General features: G+C 38.7%; 1 protein-coding gene, 1 long non-coding RNA gene and 1 pseudogene across 2 annotated transcripts; 1 reads left to right on the top strand and 2 right to left on the bottom strand.

Moving 5' to 3' along the window:
• Positions 1–1,607: 1,607 nt before the first annotated feature.
• Positions 1,608–10,902, top strand: LOC116676729 (uncharacterized). The gene is made up of 2 exons (XR_004328814.1): positions 1,608–1,805; positions 10,790–10,902. It is a non-coding gene; the product is annotated as an uncharacterized LOC116676729 (long non-coding RNA).
• LOC116676724 (major histocompatibility complex class I-related gene protein-like) lies at positions 1,747–17,612 on the bottom strand (annotated as a pseudogene).
• LOC116676725 (HLA class I histocompatibility antigen, alpha chain F-like) lies at positions 11,690–12,433 on the bottom strand. Its single transcript, XM_032507635.1, has 2 exons — positions 12,133–12,433; positions 11,690–11,877 (listed from the first exon to the last, which is right to left on the bottom strand). Exons 1-2 carry the CDS (start codon positions 12,347–12,349, stop codon positions 11,717–11,719), a joined length of 378 nt encoding a protein of 125 aa, XP_032363526.1. The 5' UTR covers positions 12,350–12,433; the 3' UTR covers positions 11,690–11,716.
• Positions 17,613–18,360: the final 748 nt, after the last annotated feature.

Here is an 18,360-nt window from a genome sequence, read left to right as displayed (position 1 = left end):
GGGGTCCCCAGTGAGCTGGCCGCAGGTAACTCCAACCAGGCGCTGAGCCAACAGGTGCCGCGTGTTGCCCAATTATCATCATCAGCTCCACCTGGCTACAATTACTACACCAGCAGATATGTAGTAGTCGGCAATTCTCTCTCTCTCTCTCTCTCTCTCTCTCTCTCTCTCCCCAGTTTTAGGGTTCTGCTGCCTCTGGGGGAAGTTATTGAGACACGTGGCTGTGTATGACGGCCTATGTATGTTGTGTTCTTACAAAATGAAATAGATATTGAACATAGCCTAAATATACATATGCTAATCTTTGACAAGAACCCAAGTGGACTATTTAAAAAACCTTGTTCAATGTCAACAATTTGGGAAATGGTACACAAATAAATATTTAAAGTAAATAAAAGAGAAACATAAAAACAATATGTAATACATTAAATGATGCTAATATACTAATAAGTTAACAACTTTTACTTTTTCCATTGTAATCCATGCTATAGCAGTTAGTAAACCTTTTTAATCGGCCCCTAAAAGGGTCATCCACCCAATCAGTGGCCTGCAGTGAGAAGATCCACTCAAACAAGAACAAATGGCTGATTTTAACTCAGGATCTGGGTTTATTAAGCAGAATAAAAAACTGAATGATGCATGTTTAATGTAAGAGTTATTTCACATCAATGATACTAAAAGAAAATACAAAATATGAGAATATCAAACACATCTGACGTGCCAAGTGTTGGCTGAGATTCTTAAAGACCAAAACTTTTCTTAAAAAAAAAATGTTTAAGCAGAATAAAAACAATATTTACAATTTCAAAAGTCTTACTTTCTTGTCGCTCAAAAGAAAGCTAAAAATATCACTGTAAATATAAATAAAAAATATATATATAAAGTATTCTACATCTTTTGGTGGGGTTTCCTACATAAAAATAAAGTGTTGCATGTCAACATCTTCCCTATGGAGTATGTTGTGTCATATTTCTTGTGGGTTCACATTTCAGTCTGAGATCTGACTCTGGCAAACCGTATTTATCCCGTGTTGTACTACAGTACAAACTACTGAAATACTGATACAATATGCTGAATCACAAATATCTAACGCGCTGACACATGGCAGAGACAAGGATGTGAAGGGTGGTGTTAATCAGAGAAATGTAATCATTGTTCTTTATTAGTCCCACAAGGGGAAATTACAATTTACACGGTTATTACACACACTACACACAGGCCTGAATTACACACATATGCTCAGTACATGCACGAATGGAGAGATGTCAGAGTGGGGGGGCTACCCATGGAACAGCACCCCAAGCAGTTGGGAGTTCAGTGCTTTGCTCAGGAGCACCTTGGCAGTGCCCAGAAGGTGAACTGGCAACTCTCCAGCTACCAGTCCACCACTATACTTTTTTAGTCCGTGCAGGCCTTGAACCAGCGACCCTCCGGTTCCCAACCCAACTCCCAAAGGACTGAGCTACAGCTATGGTCTGGCCATCAAAATTCATAAAAAAACTGCTACACTATTTATGACAATGTCTGTAAACAAAGCTTTCAAGGTCCGGACCTCGGTGACCTCAATGGGGTGGGGGGGGGTAAATGTCCACGCTGTCTCAGAGACAGCGATTTTTGTTGTTTTTGTTCTCACCTCTGTTGGTCCTGATCTCTGCTTTGTCCAGTTTGGTGACGATGTCGTCCTCCACACCAGAGAGCTGAAACACACAGTCGTACCTCCTCCAGTCTTCATCTGGGACTGATGAAAGGTCCAGGTCTACACTCATCTGGAAGGATCCATCGTGGTTGGGGAGGATCTCTCCGAGGTCCACGTCCTCATGAAGCTCCTCTCCATCTTTCCTCCAGAACATCATGGCTCTGTCAGGGTAGAAACCTGTAGCGTGGCAGCTGACTGGAGAGGACGGAGACTTCTGGAGGAGGGACACTGAGGGAACCTCTGCACAGTGGAGACAAAGAATTTTATTATTATACTATTATTATTATTTACTGTATATTAATAGTATCATTCCTGTTCACAGAGTTTAAGGCAGCTTTGTTTAACAGGTTCATATGGGACAACACTAGTCCCATATGAAGCAACTCACTTACTTGAAGATGTTAAAAGATAAAGAGCACGTGTATATCAGTACAAGTAAGAAAATCAACACATTATATATATATATATATATATATATATATATATATATATATATATATATATATATATAAAGAAATAAAAGCCTAGGAACAATGCAGTCAGTACACAATACAATCACCTCCAGTCCTTCTCATATCCATCCATATTCATGTGTTTATCATTTAGATTCTGGATTCAGTTTCTCAGAGAGCTCAACACTGTTGTCAGGAGATGGAGGGCGTTTGGCTGAAATATAAAACAAAAGACAAATCATTTTAGTTCTCACAATGGTCCCTTCTCCCCCGCTGGATATGATTCCCTCTTCTAGCCACTCATACAGATAAATACATCTCTTCTTTTCTCTTTAGTACTATAATCATGGGTTTTATTAATCCATTTGTTCCTTGTATAGAAATAATCTCGACAGAGATTGTTCCAGTAGAAAAGTAACTAAGTGTTCCTTAAGTGCCATTTAACTGCTGATAGTCTGCAAGGGACATGAGTGTATCTTAGTGCAGTGTGTCCCAACAAGTACCCCCCCCCCCCCCCCCCCACAGCCCTGTCAGATGAACTCACGTACCCCTTCATCAATTCCCAATGAATGCTCCAAATGTATAACACTTCATTATATAAAACAAGTTTTCATAAAGTTGAACTGTAAATATTAAGGTTGGTTTTGGTCTGCAATACTACTACTACTACTACTACTACTACTACTACTACTTAGAGTGAAGCTGAATACCATTTATCCACTATCGTTTCTTTTAGCTAACTATTTCTAACATGTATCCAGTACTTTACTTATAACTAATCATTTGAAGTATTTAACTTTTAACGTGTGCTCGCTTGATAACTAGTTTTCTCTTACCCAATTGCAACATGTGGTGTTGTTGACTTAATGCCAATATCTAGATATATTCTTTTTTTAATCAAATCATAGTTTGTAAATGTTCAGGAAAGCTGAATTTTTCCACGTAGCCCCTGGCAACAGCAGAGGTACCCCTGGGGTACACATACCCCTGGTTGGTAATAACTATCTTAGTGTATGGAACACACTGACAAACAAATATACTTATTTTCTAAAGGTTAACCATCTTTAAACATACTTTATGAAAAGCTGAAGCAAGTAAGATGAAATGCGAAGACATAAATAATAAACTGTTTAACCAAAATATGAATTTGGTTCTTCTAGTCATCATATTATAATTATACTGCAGCTCTGAGCCTCACACCACTTACTGCTGAAGTTTGAAGATCCAGACTTTAAAGTCTGGATCAAATGATTCATTTTAATTCTAAAATCTAAATGCTGAGAAAGAAATGAGGTAATCTCTCTGTTTGAGTGTCTCACCTTTCTTCTTTCTGTAAACTAGGACTCCGATCACACTAGCGAGGAGGACGAGAGCGAGAACAACCACTGCAGCGATGACGGGGACGGTCATGTCAGTGGGCTTCTCTGTTGAGCAGAAAACAACAAAAAATAGTCCAGACCTGAACAGATGAAGCAGGTTAGAAGAGAAGAACCTCCATTTATCAACCAGACCACAATCCTGTATACAGACATTATCTGTTTGTCATTTTTAATACTTAATCTTTAAAAATGGTATATAAAATATTAGATAATTTAAATGCAGGACTGTTAGAGGAAACTAAATGTGTGTTTCCTTCATCACCTCTGACAGAAGTCTCACCTCTGTTGGTCCTGATCTCTGCTTTGTCCAGTTTGGTGACGATGTCGTCCTCCACGCCAGAGAGATGAAACACACAGGCGTACCTCCTCCAGTCTTCATCTGGGACTGATGGAAGGTCCAGGTCTACACTCATCTGGAAGGATCCATCGTGGTTGGGGAGGATCTCTCCGAGGTCCACGTCCTCATGAAGCTCCTCTCCATCTTTCCTCCAGAACATCATTGCTCTGTCAGGGTAGAAACCTGTAGCGTGGCAGCTGACTGGAGAGGACGGAGACTTCTGGAGGAGAGACATTGAGGGACGCTCTGTAGAGAGAGAGAGAGAGAGAGAGAGAGAGAGAGAGAGAGAGAGAGAGAGATCGAACAAACGTGAATGGAAAGAAAATGTAAAAAGAAAAATGAAGAAAAATACATAGGGAATTGTTAACAGAGTGTGGAAAATCTTCCAAGTAAAATAAATAAGTAAATAAACCTCAACACAACAACACTAGGAGTGTGAAGCCGTGCTAGCAGCTCTGGGTTGTTCTGAGGTACGCGACGCTTTGAGCTCATTTTACCAGCATGTTGATGTGTGGCAGGTTATAATCTCAGCTCTGCATGTTAGCTTTCTAATATTTCCTCATTAGCATAAACCTAAAGTACAGCTGAGGATGAGAGAATGTCATTAGTTTTGCAGGTATTTGGTCATAAATTAAATTACTGGATAAACAGAAGGATTTGACCTGATGATGGCGTTAGCTGAAAAGGTCAGAGGTTCAAAGTTTTACAATCGATTCTCTGGGGACCATGAATATATGTACAGTATTTTACAGCCATCCAGTGAGTCTGTAACAGGCTGAAGGACAAACGGACCAACTGACAGACCACCTGTCAATGCAGTTCAACTTACTCACCGTATGCTAACTGTGCACTGGAGTCATTGGCTATTGATAGAAAGTAATGTCAGAGCACTCTAACTTGTGGGTCTCTACTGATTGAGGAGGGCTAGATCAATCTTACCACCACAGAAAACCGCCAAACGAAGGTGATGTCAGACTGATTGGAGTGATAATAAAATGGCAGGTCAGTCTGAGCAGACTGGAGGAACATTGTTGTGTTCATGAAACTACATCAGGAAATGGGATTCTACCTTTTCTCAGAAGAGAGCTCTTGCCGTAGTCCAAAAACACCTTCAGCCATCCTGGAAATATCTCAGTGAGGAGAATCTCAATGTATTTTATTCTAGATATGTCAGCATCCCATCTTTGTTTGACGATGTCAGCTTCTGGTTTTGCAGCGATCCATGTCGATGTCTTCAGGTCGAATGATATGAAGTCTTCTCCATTATAACCATACTGATTAAAACCATTAACCTCTCCAGTCTTATCGTCCCACTCACAACCAGTAATCCTCTGGAGAATGTGGACACCTGAGAGACAGAGACTGTCATTACAATAATGCATAATACTACTAATACTACTACAACACATAATAATAATAATAATAATAATAACAATAACAACAGGGTGAAGTGGGTCAGATGAAGTTTCTAGAGTCAGTTAGTTGCTCTCCACCGACTGCAAAACTCCAGTGCATGATGGGAAACAGCCGGGTTTCCCCTGATCTAAGAGCACATTGTCTCAGATGTTTGACCACAAACCTTACATGTTATAATTCTAATTTCATAATTAATTACTAATAAAGACTTTGAATTTATTAATCTGATTTTGTGCGATGAAAGTTTTCTTTAACAGAATGTTTAATATTTACATGACAAACGTTAATCCTAGACAGGCTGGTAAAGTTAATTCCAAATATTCCATACAGTATCAAATCTTAGTTATTTAATATTTTAACAATTATACAAACAGACAGAGCCCTCAGTCTCGTTATCTGACAGGTCAATGAAGGAAATAAAGGATGTCTTGTATTACTGCTTTTCCTCTTCCAGTGTATGTTAAGATATTATGTATTGATGTTTTGAATTTCATTATCTCAAAGTGGAGATGAGTTGGGGTCACTTTAATATAAAATGAAGATGTAGAACAGTTTAGCAGTAAACAGTGAAGTATTACCTCCAGTTTGGTTGAAGCTCTGCTTCAAGTTATCCATCGTGGCTTTGAAAAGGTTAGGCTGAATCTCAAAACACTCAGCTGTGAACATTTCCCAAAGCTGAGTATTGTTTTCTAAAAATGTTTTCACCCAGTCCTGTCTGGGTTCTAGTATCTTTTTGTTGGTGTTGCAGTAACCCACCAGATGACCATCCACCTCTGCAGTAGCCACAAACTCTGGGAGGTTTGGGACTCCAGAAGATGCAGTGAGTAAAATCTTGAGTGAGTGTTTCACTGCAGGACACACAAGGTTTACAAAGTCAGTATAAATTAAGGTGACCAGATTTCTCAGACAAAATCCGGGGACATTTTCAGCTCAGAAGAGTATATACCTCCAAAACACGTCATGTTTATCTGGTAAAACTTAAAACGGGGACACTAGACCTAGAGCTGTTTCATTAGGGGCTGAGCCCCCCCAAAGTCTGATCCTAGACCCCCCTGCTGCTACTTCCTACTCACTCCACCTCAGAGGGGAATGTTTCAAGATAAAAGTCCTAATATTTCATAATGTTGTAATATTTACTGCACTACATTATCTGACAGCTTATTGCAGTAGCTCATTGAGCATCAGATACAGTAAAACGAGGACATATTTTCCTTTGACATGATGCAGTATTAAACGAGATCGCTCCAGTCGGCAGAAACAAGCTACAGTGTGAGTTAATAGGATATTTATGCAGCTTGTATTTACGTTCATAAAAGTGCTCGTTTTGCTGCTGACAGACTCAGATTAATATTCTAAGTGTCTGACAACGTTATGGAAAGGATTTCTAAGGAGGTCGACCTTTCTATTAAAGATTAAGATCCTTTTTAAAACATAAAAGTCCGCGAAATTGCGTTGGCTAAACCCACCAGACTCCATGTAAATAATCAGTGATTTTAGCATCGTAAAACACGTCTTTCTGGCTTTAAAAAAAAAAAAAAAAAACACGTCTTTCTAAAACACCTGATCTCTGAGCAGCGGCGGCTCTGGCGGTCTGGAGCGACTATCGGCTCCGTTTGGTCAGTGTTTTTTCTTTTATTCCGCTTTCGGGTCTGTCGATCACAGTAAAAACCGGGGACATTTCCGGGGACAGGTCACCAAAATCGGGGACTGTCCCCGGAAATCGCGGACGTCTGGTCATCTTAGTATAAATAGACATATTTTATCATAAATACGATGACACTATTATGACTCAGTTAATCTAAGACATGATAGTCTCGAGGTGAAGTGAAAGACTCCAGCTGAGTTCCAGAGCTACACAGGAACAAAACGCAGAGCTGAGAGGAAAGTAAAGAAAATAGTTAAAATGTGATCTTACCTGGAGATGAGACGTGACAGAAGAGAAGCAACAACAGAAACTTCTTCATCTTGTTCTGATAAAGACGGGTCCGAGGACCGAGACGGTTCAGATGTTTTGTCTTCTGTGATTTTTCTCCGAGGAGGGACAACGCCCGGTCCAGAGCAAGGCAGCGCAATTGCTTTTCACCAACCGCAAGACCCAGAGCATGCTGGGAAACACCCGCCTCTCAGCTGATTGGTTCACAATCGACTCAACATTATGACGTTTCATATACACTTTGTTTTTGAATCGGAGGGATTTAAATTGTTATTTGTCTGTTTAAAGTCATGTTGTGTACAGAACACACGTTGTGTGGCTGATAGTGATGTGTAGCCAGAGAGACTAAACTTCTGAAAGTTTAGCAGTTAAACTTTGTGATACGTCACTGGCATAACAAGAGAGGAGAAGAAGTGGCGTTGCACACTTAAAGACATAATGTAATGTAGGCTATTGTATCACAACTCAGACATACTATTTGCTACTTGATTGAGAAGATAAATAAAGTCTTTACGATCCATTCTCTTCGTGAACAATGAACATTCAATTTAAAAGTTACTGCAACTATAGTCAAAGATGACTCACAGTAAAAATCTAAATTAGGGACTTTATTGAAAAGCAAAACATCAGCACCAAAATAAAGCATTACATTAGATCTTGATCAGGCTCCGTGGTAAACCGGGCCACCAGGCGCTCGCTGACAAGTCCTCCATCTGGGCCTGGCTCCAGACGGGGGCCTCGGGCTTCCTCCGGGCAGGGTAACCACCTCTTCCTCGTTGACCCAGTCTTTATCTGGACCCTCACCTGAGACCACTTTGCCATGGGAGACCATACCAGGACCACCAAGCTGCAGACAACACAAACCTCTCCCCCATGATAAGGTGATGGTTCCTGAGATCTGGACTTTACTTCATGCCTATCAATACACAGTAAAACGTGCTAAAAGTTAGAGAATATCTACGAGGCCTTCATTAGGTCCTGTAGTGACTGTGGTAGTGAGCTCTGACAGGCGACATCATTCTCTAACCCTGTCTGAAGGAATCTTTAAGCTTCCTTTAAATCCATCACACACAAGCAAAGAGCCATTCTCTGCTGCTGATCTAACTTGTATCCACTCAGACTAAACTACAGAGGCTGGAACCAGACTGGTCTGATGGGCACCTTCATGAATGATTAAATCAAATAAATACTCAACTTTATGTGAATGCCATGAATCACTGAGAAGTGAAACCACCATCACAGTATCTGGTTCCACTAGTCTTACCCATAACCAATAGTTAGCAATTAAGAAAAACATTTCATGAGTTGCATCCGTTGATGTGTCCCACCAGATTCAATATTTATATCAAGTTATTCTAAAGCTTTTGTTCAAAAATGACACAAATATAAAATCTACAAATGCATGTAAAAATCAAACCATTACATTTATAATCTCAAACCCATACACTGTAATTAAATTTCCTTTTCTTGCAGGGATTCTTTCAGTTTAAGTTCTGTAAAGCTATTTAAAGATGACACATACTGTATCAAAGTAGACCATTTTGAGAGTCAGGTCTTTGGATTCAGTTTCTCAGAGCTGCTGTCAGGACCTGGAAGGTCAGAGACCCTGTTAGGGTGCAACTGGAAAGCATTCATCCTCTGAGCATTTATAAACAGTAAATGTATGAACATTTTATATAAGAAATTAGCACAATAACATGAAACCCTTTAATCGTGGTGTGTCAGATTGTTAAATACAATAAAAGTTGTTTACTTACAAGTTTGAGGGCCTTTGGCTGAAATCAAAATGAGATCATTTTACAGTTGGAAATGCCAGAATATCAATAAATATGATTCTTCTACTCAAACTAAAATGAATCCCTCCCTGCTTTCAGTTGTTGGATTTAGGAAACTGATGCTTGTTTTAATTTAATTCAAACACAACCTGGATAAAAGCATCAACTCAAACATTTCAATTAAACTGATAAAAAAAAGTTTATTAAGCAGCTGATTTTTCTATTTGTCTCTCACCTTTCTTCCTATTGTAAACAATGACTCCAGTAGACAGCAATGAGATGGAGAACAACCACAGCAGTGATGGACGATCATGTGACTGGACTTCTGTTGTAAAAAATAAAAAACTAAAGACCTGCACAGATACATCAGGTTAGAACAGAAGTACATCCATCTGTTGAACATACATGTTTGTTCCTGTTAACTATAAGGCTAATCAGCTGTTATCTTAACAAAATAAGTAATTTTAAATCCTGATGTGTGTGGGTGTGCATTGGTTCAATACCTTTATTTGGTTTATGATTTTTTTTCTGAAAATGAATGACTAGCTAAAGTGGAGGGTAAAAAGCAGTCCCTCTAACCACAGTCACAGCCACACACACAGCTACTCTACAGCTAATTCTGGTTCAGTTTTCAGGGTTCTGCTGTCCTCTAGGGGGAAGTTATTGAGACACACATGGCTGTGTATGATGGTCTATATATTTTGTGTTTAATGTCTTTAAACATTACCTATATATACATACGCTAATCTTTGACAAGGACAATAACCCAAGTGGACTATTTAAAAAGACCTTGTTCAGTATCTCCAATTTGGGAAAAGGTACACAAATAAATATTTAAAGTGAATAAAAGAGAAACATAAAAACAATATGTAATACATTAAATGATGCTAATATACTAATAAGTTAACAACTTTTACTTTTTCCATTGTACTCCATGCTATAGCAGTTAGTAAACCTTTTTATTGGCCCCTAAAAGGGTCATCCACCCAATCAGTGGCCTGCAGTGAGAAGATCCACTCAAACAAGAACAAATGGCTGATTTTAACTCAGGATCTGGGTTTATTAAGCAGAATAAAAACTATGTTTACAATATTACAAAAGTTTTACTTTTGTCGCTCAAAAGAAAGCTAAAAACATTACTGTAAATATATATAAAAAATATACTGTATAAATAAAGTATACATATTTTGGTTGGGTTTCTTACATAAAAATAAAGTATTGCATATCAACATCTTCCCTATGGAGTATGTCTTGTCATATTTCTTGTGGGTTCACATTTCAGTCTGAGATCTGACTCTGGCAAACAGTATTTATCCCGGTCTGTACTACAGTCAAACTACTGAAATACTGATACAATATGCTGCATCACAAATATCTAACGCGCTGACACATGGCAGAGACAAGGATTGAAAGGGTGGTGTTAATCAGAGAAATGTAATCATTGTTCTGAGGAGGACAGGAGGAAAAGACAAAGACAGGCAAACGTGTTTCAGTCCCTCAGGATGTTTCAAGCAAGAAAATACTAAATATACAAAGTTGGGGTTAATTCAGTCACTAACTTCAGTTGTTACCTTGTCCTGTTGACTGGTTTTCAGGAGTCACTTCTGTGTCTTTAACATATTGAGGTGTGGCACTAAATACACCAATGTTTCATTAAGTTCTTTCTTAGTTTATGGTCTGTCCATCAAATTTCACAGAAAACTGCTACACTATTTATGAAAATGTCTGCTAGGTAAACAAACAAACACACAGTGAATATTCAACGGAAGGATCCATCGTGGTTGGGGAGGATCTCTCCGAGGTCCACGTCCTCATGAAGCTCCTCTCCATCTTTCCTCCAGAACATCATGGCTCTGTCAGGGTAGAAACCTGTAGCGTGGCAGCTGACTGGAGAGGACGGAGACTTCTGGAGGACAGACACTGAGGGAACCTCTGCACAGTGAAGACAAAGACTTGTATTATTTACTATTATTATTATTTACTGTATATAATAGATCATCCTGTTCACAGAAGGTTTCACAGAGTTTAAGGCAGCTTTGTTTTACCAGGTTCATATGGGACAACACTAGTCCCATATGAAGCAACTCACTTACTTGAAGATGTTAAAAGATAAAGAGCATGTGTTTCAGTACAAGCAAACACACACACACCCACACACACACACAACACACACACACACACACCCACACACACACACACACACACACACACACACACCCACCACCACACACACACACACACACACCCACACACACACACACACACCACACACCACGGAACGATGCAGTCAGTACACAATACAATCACCTCCAGTCTTCTCATATCCATCCATATCATGTGTTTTTATCATTTAGATTCTGGATTCAGTTTCTCAGAGAGCTCAACACTGTTGTCAGGAGCTGGAGGGCGTATGGCTGAAATATAAAACAAAAGACAAATCATTTAGTTCTCACAATGGTCACTCATACAGATAGATACATCTCTTCTTTTCTCTTTATATTGTAAGTGCCATTTAACTGCAGATAAGTCTGCAACGGATATGAGTGTATCTTAGTGCAGTGCGTCCCAACAGGTACAATTTACATGTGGTGTTGTTGACTTAATGCCAATATCTGAATATATTCTTTTTTTATCAAATCATAAACTGCAGCTCTGAGCTTCACACCTCTTTCTGCTGAAGTTAAAAGATCCAGACTTTAAAGTCTAGATCAAATGATTCATTTTAAGTCTAAAATCTAGATACTGAGAAAGAAATGAGGCAATCTCTCTGTTTGAGTGTCTCACCTTTCTTCTTTCTGTAAACTAGGACTCCGATCACACTAGCGAGGAGGACGAGAGCGAGAACAACCACTGCAGCGATGACGGGGACGGTCATGTCAGTGGGCTTCTCTGTTGAGCAGAAAACAACAAAAAATAGTCCCAACCTGAACAGATGAAGCAGGTTAGAAGAGAAGAACCTCCATTTATCAACCAGACCACACACCTGTATACTGATATTATCTGTTTGTCCTGCTGTTGTTAAATGTCATTTTTAATACTTCATCTTTAAAAATGGTATATACAACTATTAGATAATTTAAATGCAGGACTGTTAAAAGTAAACTAAATGTGTGTTTCCTTCATCTCCTCTGACAGAAGTCTCACCTCTGTTGGTCCTGATCTCTGCTTTGTCCAGTTTGGAGACGATGTCGTCCTCCACACCAGAGAGATGAAACACACAGTCGTACCTCCTCCGGTCTTCATCTGGGACTGATGAAAGGTCCAGGTCTACACTCATCTGGAAGGTTCCATCGTGGTTGGGGAGGATCTCTCCGAGGTCCACGTCCTCATGAAGCTCCTCTCCATCTTTCCTCCAGAACATCAGGGCTCTGTCAGGGTAGAAACCTGTAGCGTGGCAGCTGACTGGAGAGGACGGAGACTTCTGGAGGAGACACTGAGGGACGCTCTGCAGAGAGAGAGAGAGAGAGATAGAGGAGAGAGAGAGATGAGAGAGAGAGAGCGAGATAAGAAGAAACTACTTTAAGTGTAACATGACCCACATAAGTTTATAAGATAAGTAGTACACAGCCCATTAAGTAAACCACGCCTGTTAATTATTTATTAAACAATCTTGAGCTGTGAGCTCATCAGTTACACAACCTCCATATTGTCTGTAGACCTATACTGACAGAAACCACCACCACTAAATAAACAGTCCCTAAAGAAGGATGTGGCATTGTGTTTCTAGTCTACAGCAGAGCAACACCTGTCATTGCAGGTAAACATTCTTACCGTACTCTAACTGTGCACTGGTGATCACAATCTCAGATTTGATGGAAGGTAATGTCAGAGCACGGTAAATAGACGGAATGAGGAGCGCAAAATAAAATCTTACCGCCACAGAAAACGAACAAAACGAAGGTGATGTCAGAATGATAACACAATGACAGTTCAGTCTGGGATGACTACATGAATGTGAAACTACATCAGGAAATGTGATTCTACCTTTTCTCAGAAGAGAGCTCTTGCCGTAGTCCAAATACATCTTCAGCCATTCAGGATAAATCTCAGTGAGGAGAATCTCATTGTATTTTGTCGAAGATATGTCAGCATCCCATCTGTGTTTGACGATGACAGCTTGTGGTTTTGGAGCGATCCATGTCAATGTCTTCAGGTCCAATGATATAAAGTCTTCTCCATCATAACCATACTGATTAAAACCATTGACCTCTCCAGTCTCATCGTCCCACTCACAGCTAGTCATCCTCTGGACAATGTGGACACCTGACAGACAGACTATAATTATTAATACGAATAATAATACATCTTAAAGACACTTCACATAAATTAAAATGATCATATAAAGCAACACATCAAAAAATAAAACATAACACTGTTTGACTTAGCAGATAACCCAATTGACAGAGACATTATTGTTCATATTTTGACACAATGTTTCTGACCGTAGTCGTGGTCATAATGACTGAAAGTGTGATGTAAAAAGAAACTTCACGCTGTTTTCAAGTCACGTTACATTTTGACGTTCAACACACTTAGTCTGATTTTGTGCAATGAAAGTTGACTTTGTTAACAGAATATTTATTCTGTACATGATGAAAAAAGCCTGGGCAGGCTTCCAATTTTCCAACATGCAAAATAAAAATCTAGTTATTTCACTACACAAACATTCAGATTCCAAAGAAACATTTAAAATCCTGAAAAAAAACTTCAAAGACAGATGACAAAGCCCTTGAGTCCAATTATCGAACACGTCTGTGAAGGAAATGTCTTCTATTTCCTCTTCCTGTCTATGTTATTGTGAAGATATTTTGACTATTGATGTTTAGAATTATCTCAAGGTGGGGATGAGTTAAGGTCACTTTACAGTTTTAGCAATATGAGTTAAATGTAACATGCATAAATACTGTACCTCCACTCTGGTTGAAGCGATGCTTGAAGAGATCCATTTGGACTTTGAAGACGTTTGGCTCACTCTCAAAACATGCTTGAGTGTAAAACTCCCACTGCTGAGGATGGTTTTCGAAAATGTTTTCATCCAGTCCTGTTTGGGTTCTAGTATCTTTTTGTTGGTGTCGCGTAAGCCACCAGGAGATCATCCCCCACTCCAGTAGCCACAAACTCTGGGAGGTGTGGGACTCCAGAAGATGCAGTGATGAAAATCTTAAATGAGTGCTTCACTGCAGGACAAAACACTTCGGTAAGTCAGAAGACATTCACAGATTCGAAATTCCGGGATCAATTACTCTGAAGCGAATGTTTTTAAATCACAAACGACTCATCTTTCCTTTTTAGTAACGTTAACAACGACCTACAAACTCATTTTCATCCAAACGAACCGTCCTTCAATCTGGAGAAATAACATTGTTCTGTAGGAGCAGCCGGTGGAGAGATGGCAGTGAGACGAGGGCTAGGGACCGTCTACAAATTAAAACACCGACAAGCGATACAAGAGAGAAATATTCATTTGTTTACTTATTAAATAAGGTTGCTTCTTCCTTTACCTTGATTATTACTTGTCTAATGGTATTTATTTATAAAAATAACCAAAACATAATTTGGGTGAATCATTCAATAGTTATTATATAAATGATGATTCAGGTTCTAAATGGCTACACATAGATATGGGACTGGTGGTTGTACTACAGCAGTTATTTATCAAAAATAACCATATTTCTTATTTTGGTGAATTTCTTGTGCCAAAATAATCTACTAGTTATAATATCAACAACGATTCAGGTATCTAATAGGGCTAGACACATAGAAGGCCCCCTGCTTTGTTGTACTTCACAGTTTGTTTTTAAAAATAGGCACTGTCCATTAACTTCTACCTGCAGTGATCACACATTAGATCATGTCCTCGCTGCATGTCCACTCCCTTTAACCATGAAATGAAGAGTGCAAGGGGTGACAATGTCACCAGCCAATCAAGAGCAACCTTTCAATTATGTTTTTAGTGAGTAATCACATATTTAATCTTACTGCAAAACTCTGATGGGATCATCAAGATTTTGTAAATTTACTTGAAGATTTCCACCTTTCCCGTTCCATGGATATGTAAGTAATCATTATTGTATCATCTTTCTTCTCGGGTATTAAGAACTCTCTGGGTTTTTTTTCTTCTAAAAATAGTATCTTTGAAATGTTTATATTGCCTTTATTGATAGGACAGAGTAAGACAGAAAAATTGGAGAGACAATAAAGCTTTTATGCCTTAATGTATAGGATGATTAAAGTGGAGATAGAGAGCGTGCAGCAAATGTCCTTTAGGTAAGACAATTATGCAACAAGGACTGAGTCTGTGTAAGAAAAGTAGAGTGTTATTTGTTGTTTATTTACCCATTGTAGAAATTGGGTAATTAGCTTTTTTTTCGGTACGGAGTTATAAACCGTCTTGTAATTTGAATACATTTATATGACTGTAATGCTAAGACATCAAGATGATTTTAGAAGCCAAATTGTAACCATTCCTTATAATCCTTAACCCAAAAGAAGCTATTTCATTGTAGTGAGTCAATTTGTAAAACCTTGGCCTTGGTGTATATATTGACCCACTGTGACCTTGAGGATAATCAGCCTCATTAAACTTTAGAAGCACAAACTACAGACAGAGCATTCAGAGAGTGTATTGTTTTCCTTGAAGAGTAAGAGTATTCGCGGATGGTTCTGTCAGAAGTATTTGATGTAGGGGTGTCTATGTAGCTCAACTGGTTGAGCGTGTGCCCCCATGTACAGAGGCTCAGTTCTTGTAGCAGCTGTGGGTTCAATTCCGACCTGCAGCGCTTTGCTGGATGTCATTCCCACTCTCTCTCTGCTTTCATTTATTCAGCTGTCAAATAAAGGCGAAAATGCCCAAAATTTAATTATTGAAATACAAAAATTATTTCATACAAAATTACATAATGACCTTTTGACCTTTTAAGCAGTTCTGTAGTGGTAGAATTTGTTTTATTTACAGTATAGTAAGGTATAGTATGAAACCAGAAATATCTCCAACAGAGAATTAATTTAACATTAGATATACATATACACTGTGTGTGTAGCATACACTGTTTACCTGTTATCCTTAGGGATCTTAAGTTGTGTAAATTTGGTGTTTAAGTAATGTTTGGAGTATAAATTGTATCTCTACATATTAGGTAGCCTTATTTTACTTCCCAAACTACAGTTTACTACTAAAACTCACTTTATCCTGACAAAAGTTTTAACTTTGCCTTTTCCCTAGGTTAGAGGACATGTGAAGACAATGGGGAGAATTAAAAAAGTAAAGAAAGCTCAAAGGAAATGCTTATGGGCAATGGCTGGTGGAATTGAAGCTTTGGTAAAAACTATGAAAAGTGCTAAGATTACAACCCGAGAAACAGGGTATTCCTCGGAAATCTGGTCTGAACTCTCTATTAAAATATTTGGACAAGATGATACAAAAACACCCGTCATTGGCTATGGCTCATATTGACAAGAAATCGAAAGGGAGTGAGAGATTTGATCATTAAACAACTGGAAAACACAGAATAATAAAGATCTGGTAATAGAGGAAAACAATAAATATTGCGAAAGTAAGGTGACAAAATTATGTTTTTGGTTATTTTTGATAAATAACTGTTGTAATACAACCAGCAGGGGGCCTTCTATGTGTCTAGCCCTTTTAGAAACCTGAATCCCATTTTATAATAAACTATTGAATGATTTTGGCAAAAGAAATTCACCAAAAATATGTTTTGGGTTATTTTGATAAATAACTGTTGTAGTAACCACAGCAGGGGGCTTCAGTGTCTAGCCCCGAACAGACCTGAATCTCATTTATGTAATAACACATTAAATGATTTTGGCAAAGGAAATTCACCAAAATTAGAAATATGGTTACCTTTTGATAAATAACTGCTGTAATACAACCAGCAGTCCCATATCTATGTGTCTAGCCCTTTTAGAAACCTGAATCATCATTTATATAATAACTATTGAATGATTTTGGCAAAAGAAATTCACCAAAATTATGTCTTGGGTTATTTAAAAAAAAAGAAGTGCTGTAGTACAACTACCATTAGACAAGTAATAATCGAGGTAAGTATGGAGGCACTACCTTATTTATTAATAAGTAAATTAATGAATATTTCTCTCTTGTATCTCTTGTCGGTGTTTTAATTTGTAGACGGTCCCTAGCCCTCATCTCACTGCCGTCTCTCCACCGACTGCTCGTGCAGAACAATGTTATTTCTCTAGATTGAAGGACAGTTCGTTTGGATGAAAATGAGTTTGTAGCTCGTTGTTAACGTTACTACAAAAGGAAAGATGAGTCGTTAGTGATTTAAAAACATTTCGCTTCAGAGTAATTGATCCCGGAATTTCGAATCTGTGAATGTCTTTCTAACTTTACCGAAGTACAAACATGGTTTATAGGTTCAGTATAAATAGACGTATATCATTATTTTATCATAAATACGATGGCCTAATTATAATATGATTCCGTTAATCTAAGACATGACAGTCTCGAGGTAAAGTGAAAGTGAAACTTAACTCCAGTAAAGCAGGAAAGTAATGCAAAATAACTCAAATGTGATCTTACCTGCAGATGAGACGTGACAGAAGAGAAGCAACAACAGAAACTTCTTCATCTTGTTCTGATAAAGACGGGTCCGAGGACCGAGACGGTTCAGCTGTTTTGTCTTCTGGGATTTTTCTCCGAGGGGGGACAGGCCCGGTCCAGAGCAAGGCGGCCGCACGTTGCCTTTCACCAACTGCAAGACCCAGGACCCCCAGCATGCTGGGAAACGCCGCCCTCTCAGCTGATTTAACAGCTGATTGGTTCACAATCGACTCAACATGATGACGTTTTATATAAACTTTTGAATCAGAGGGATTTAAATTGCTATTTTTTGTTTTGTTTTAAAGTCATATGTACAGAACACATGTGTGGTTGATAGTTCTGTTACGCAGTAGCCTACCATTAATTCTGCCTTTTCAGGAACACTGAATGCTTTTTTACAGGATGCTGAATGGAGTTTAAACAGTGATAATGCACTGTAGCTCGGACATACTGAATATCTGTGTGTTTTTCACTACATGTCATGGTCCATAAAATCTTCCCCCTTCACACCTGCCAAAAAAAGCTGACCTAGACTTCTGCTCATTAAGTTGTCACTTATAAACGTCTTTCATGATTTTCCAGTGCATTCTGCTCCATTTGTGTGATGATGTGGCTGCTGAGCAATTTGACATTTCTGGCTTTCATCCTCTGTGAAGGGTAATGTCATTGTAATGACCTTTACAATTTTGAGGCTGGCTGATGTGGACCCCCAATCAGCAAATTTTCTCTGAAAAATGGCAATATATATCTAAAAACAAAGTGATAATGAAATGCAATGCGTGTACAGTGTG

The sequence above is a fragment of the Etheostoma spectabile genome, unplaced genomic scaffold (genome assembly GCF_008692095.1).
Source record: "Etheostoma spectabile isolate EspeVRDwgs_2016 unplaced genomic scaffold, UIUC_Espe_1.0 scaffold00003701, whole genome shotgun sequence".
Taxonomy (NCBI): domain Eukaryota; kingdom Metazoa; phylum Chordata; class Actinopteri; order Perciformes; family Percidae; genus Etheostoma; species Etheostoma spectabile.
This window is presented reverse-complemented; position numbering and strand designations above follow the sequence as displayed.

Excerpts from the sequence above, each read along its gene's own strand:
- LOC116676725 (XM_032507635.1), bottom strand. The coding sequence starts at position 12,349 with ATGTTCTGGAGGAAAGATGGAGAGGAGCTTCATGAGGACGTGGACCTC. Across the intron at positions 11,878-12,132 it reads AGAGATCAGGACCAACAGAG|AGAAGCCCACTGACATGACC; the intron begins GTGAGACTTCTG and ends TCTGCTCAACAG.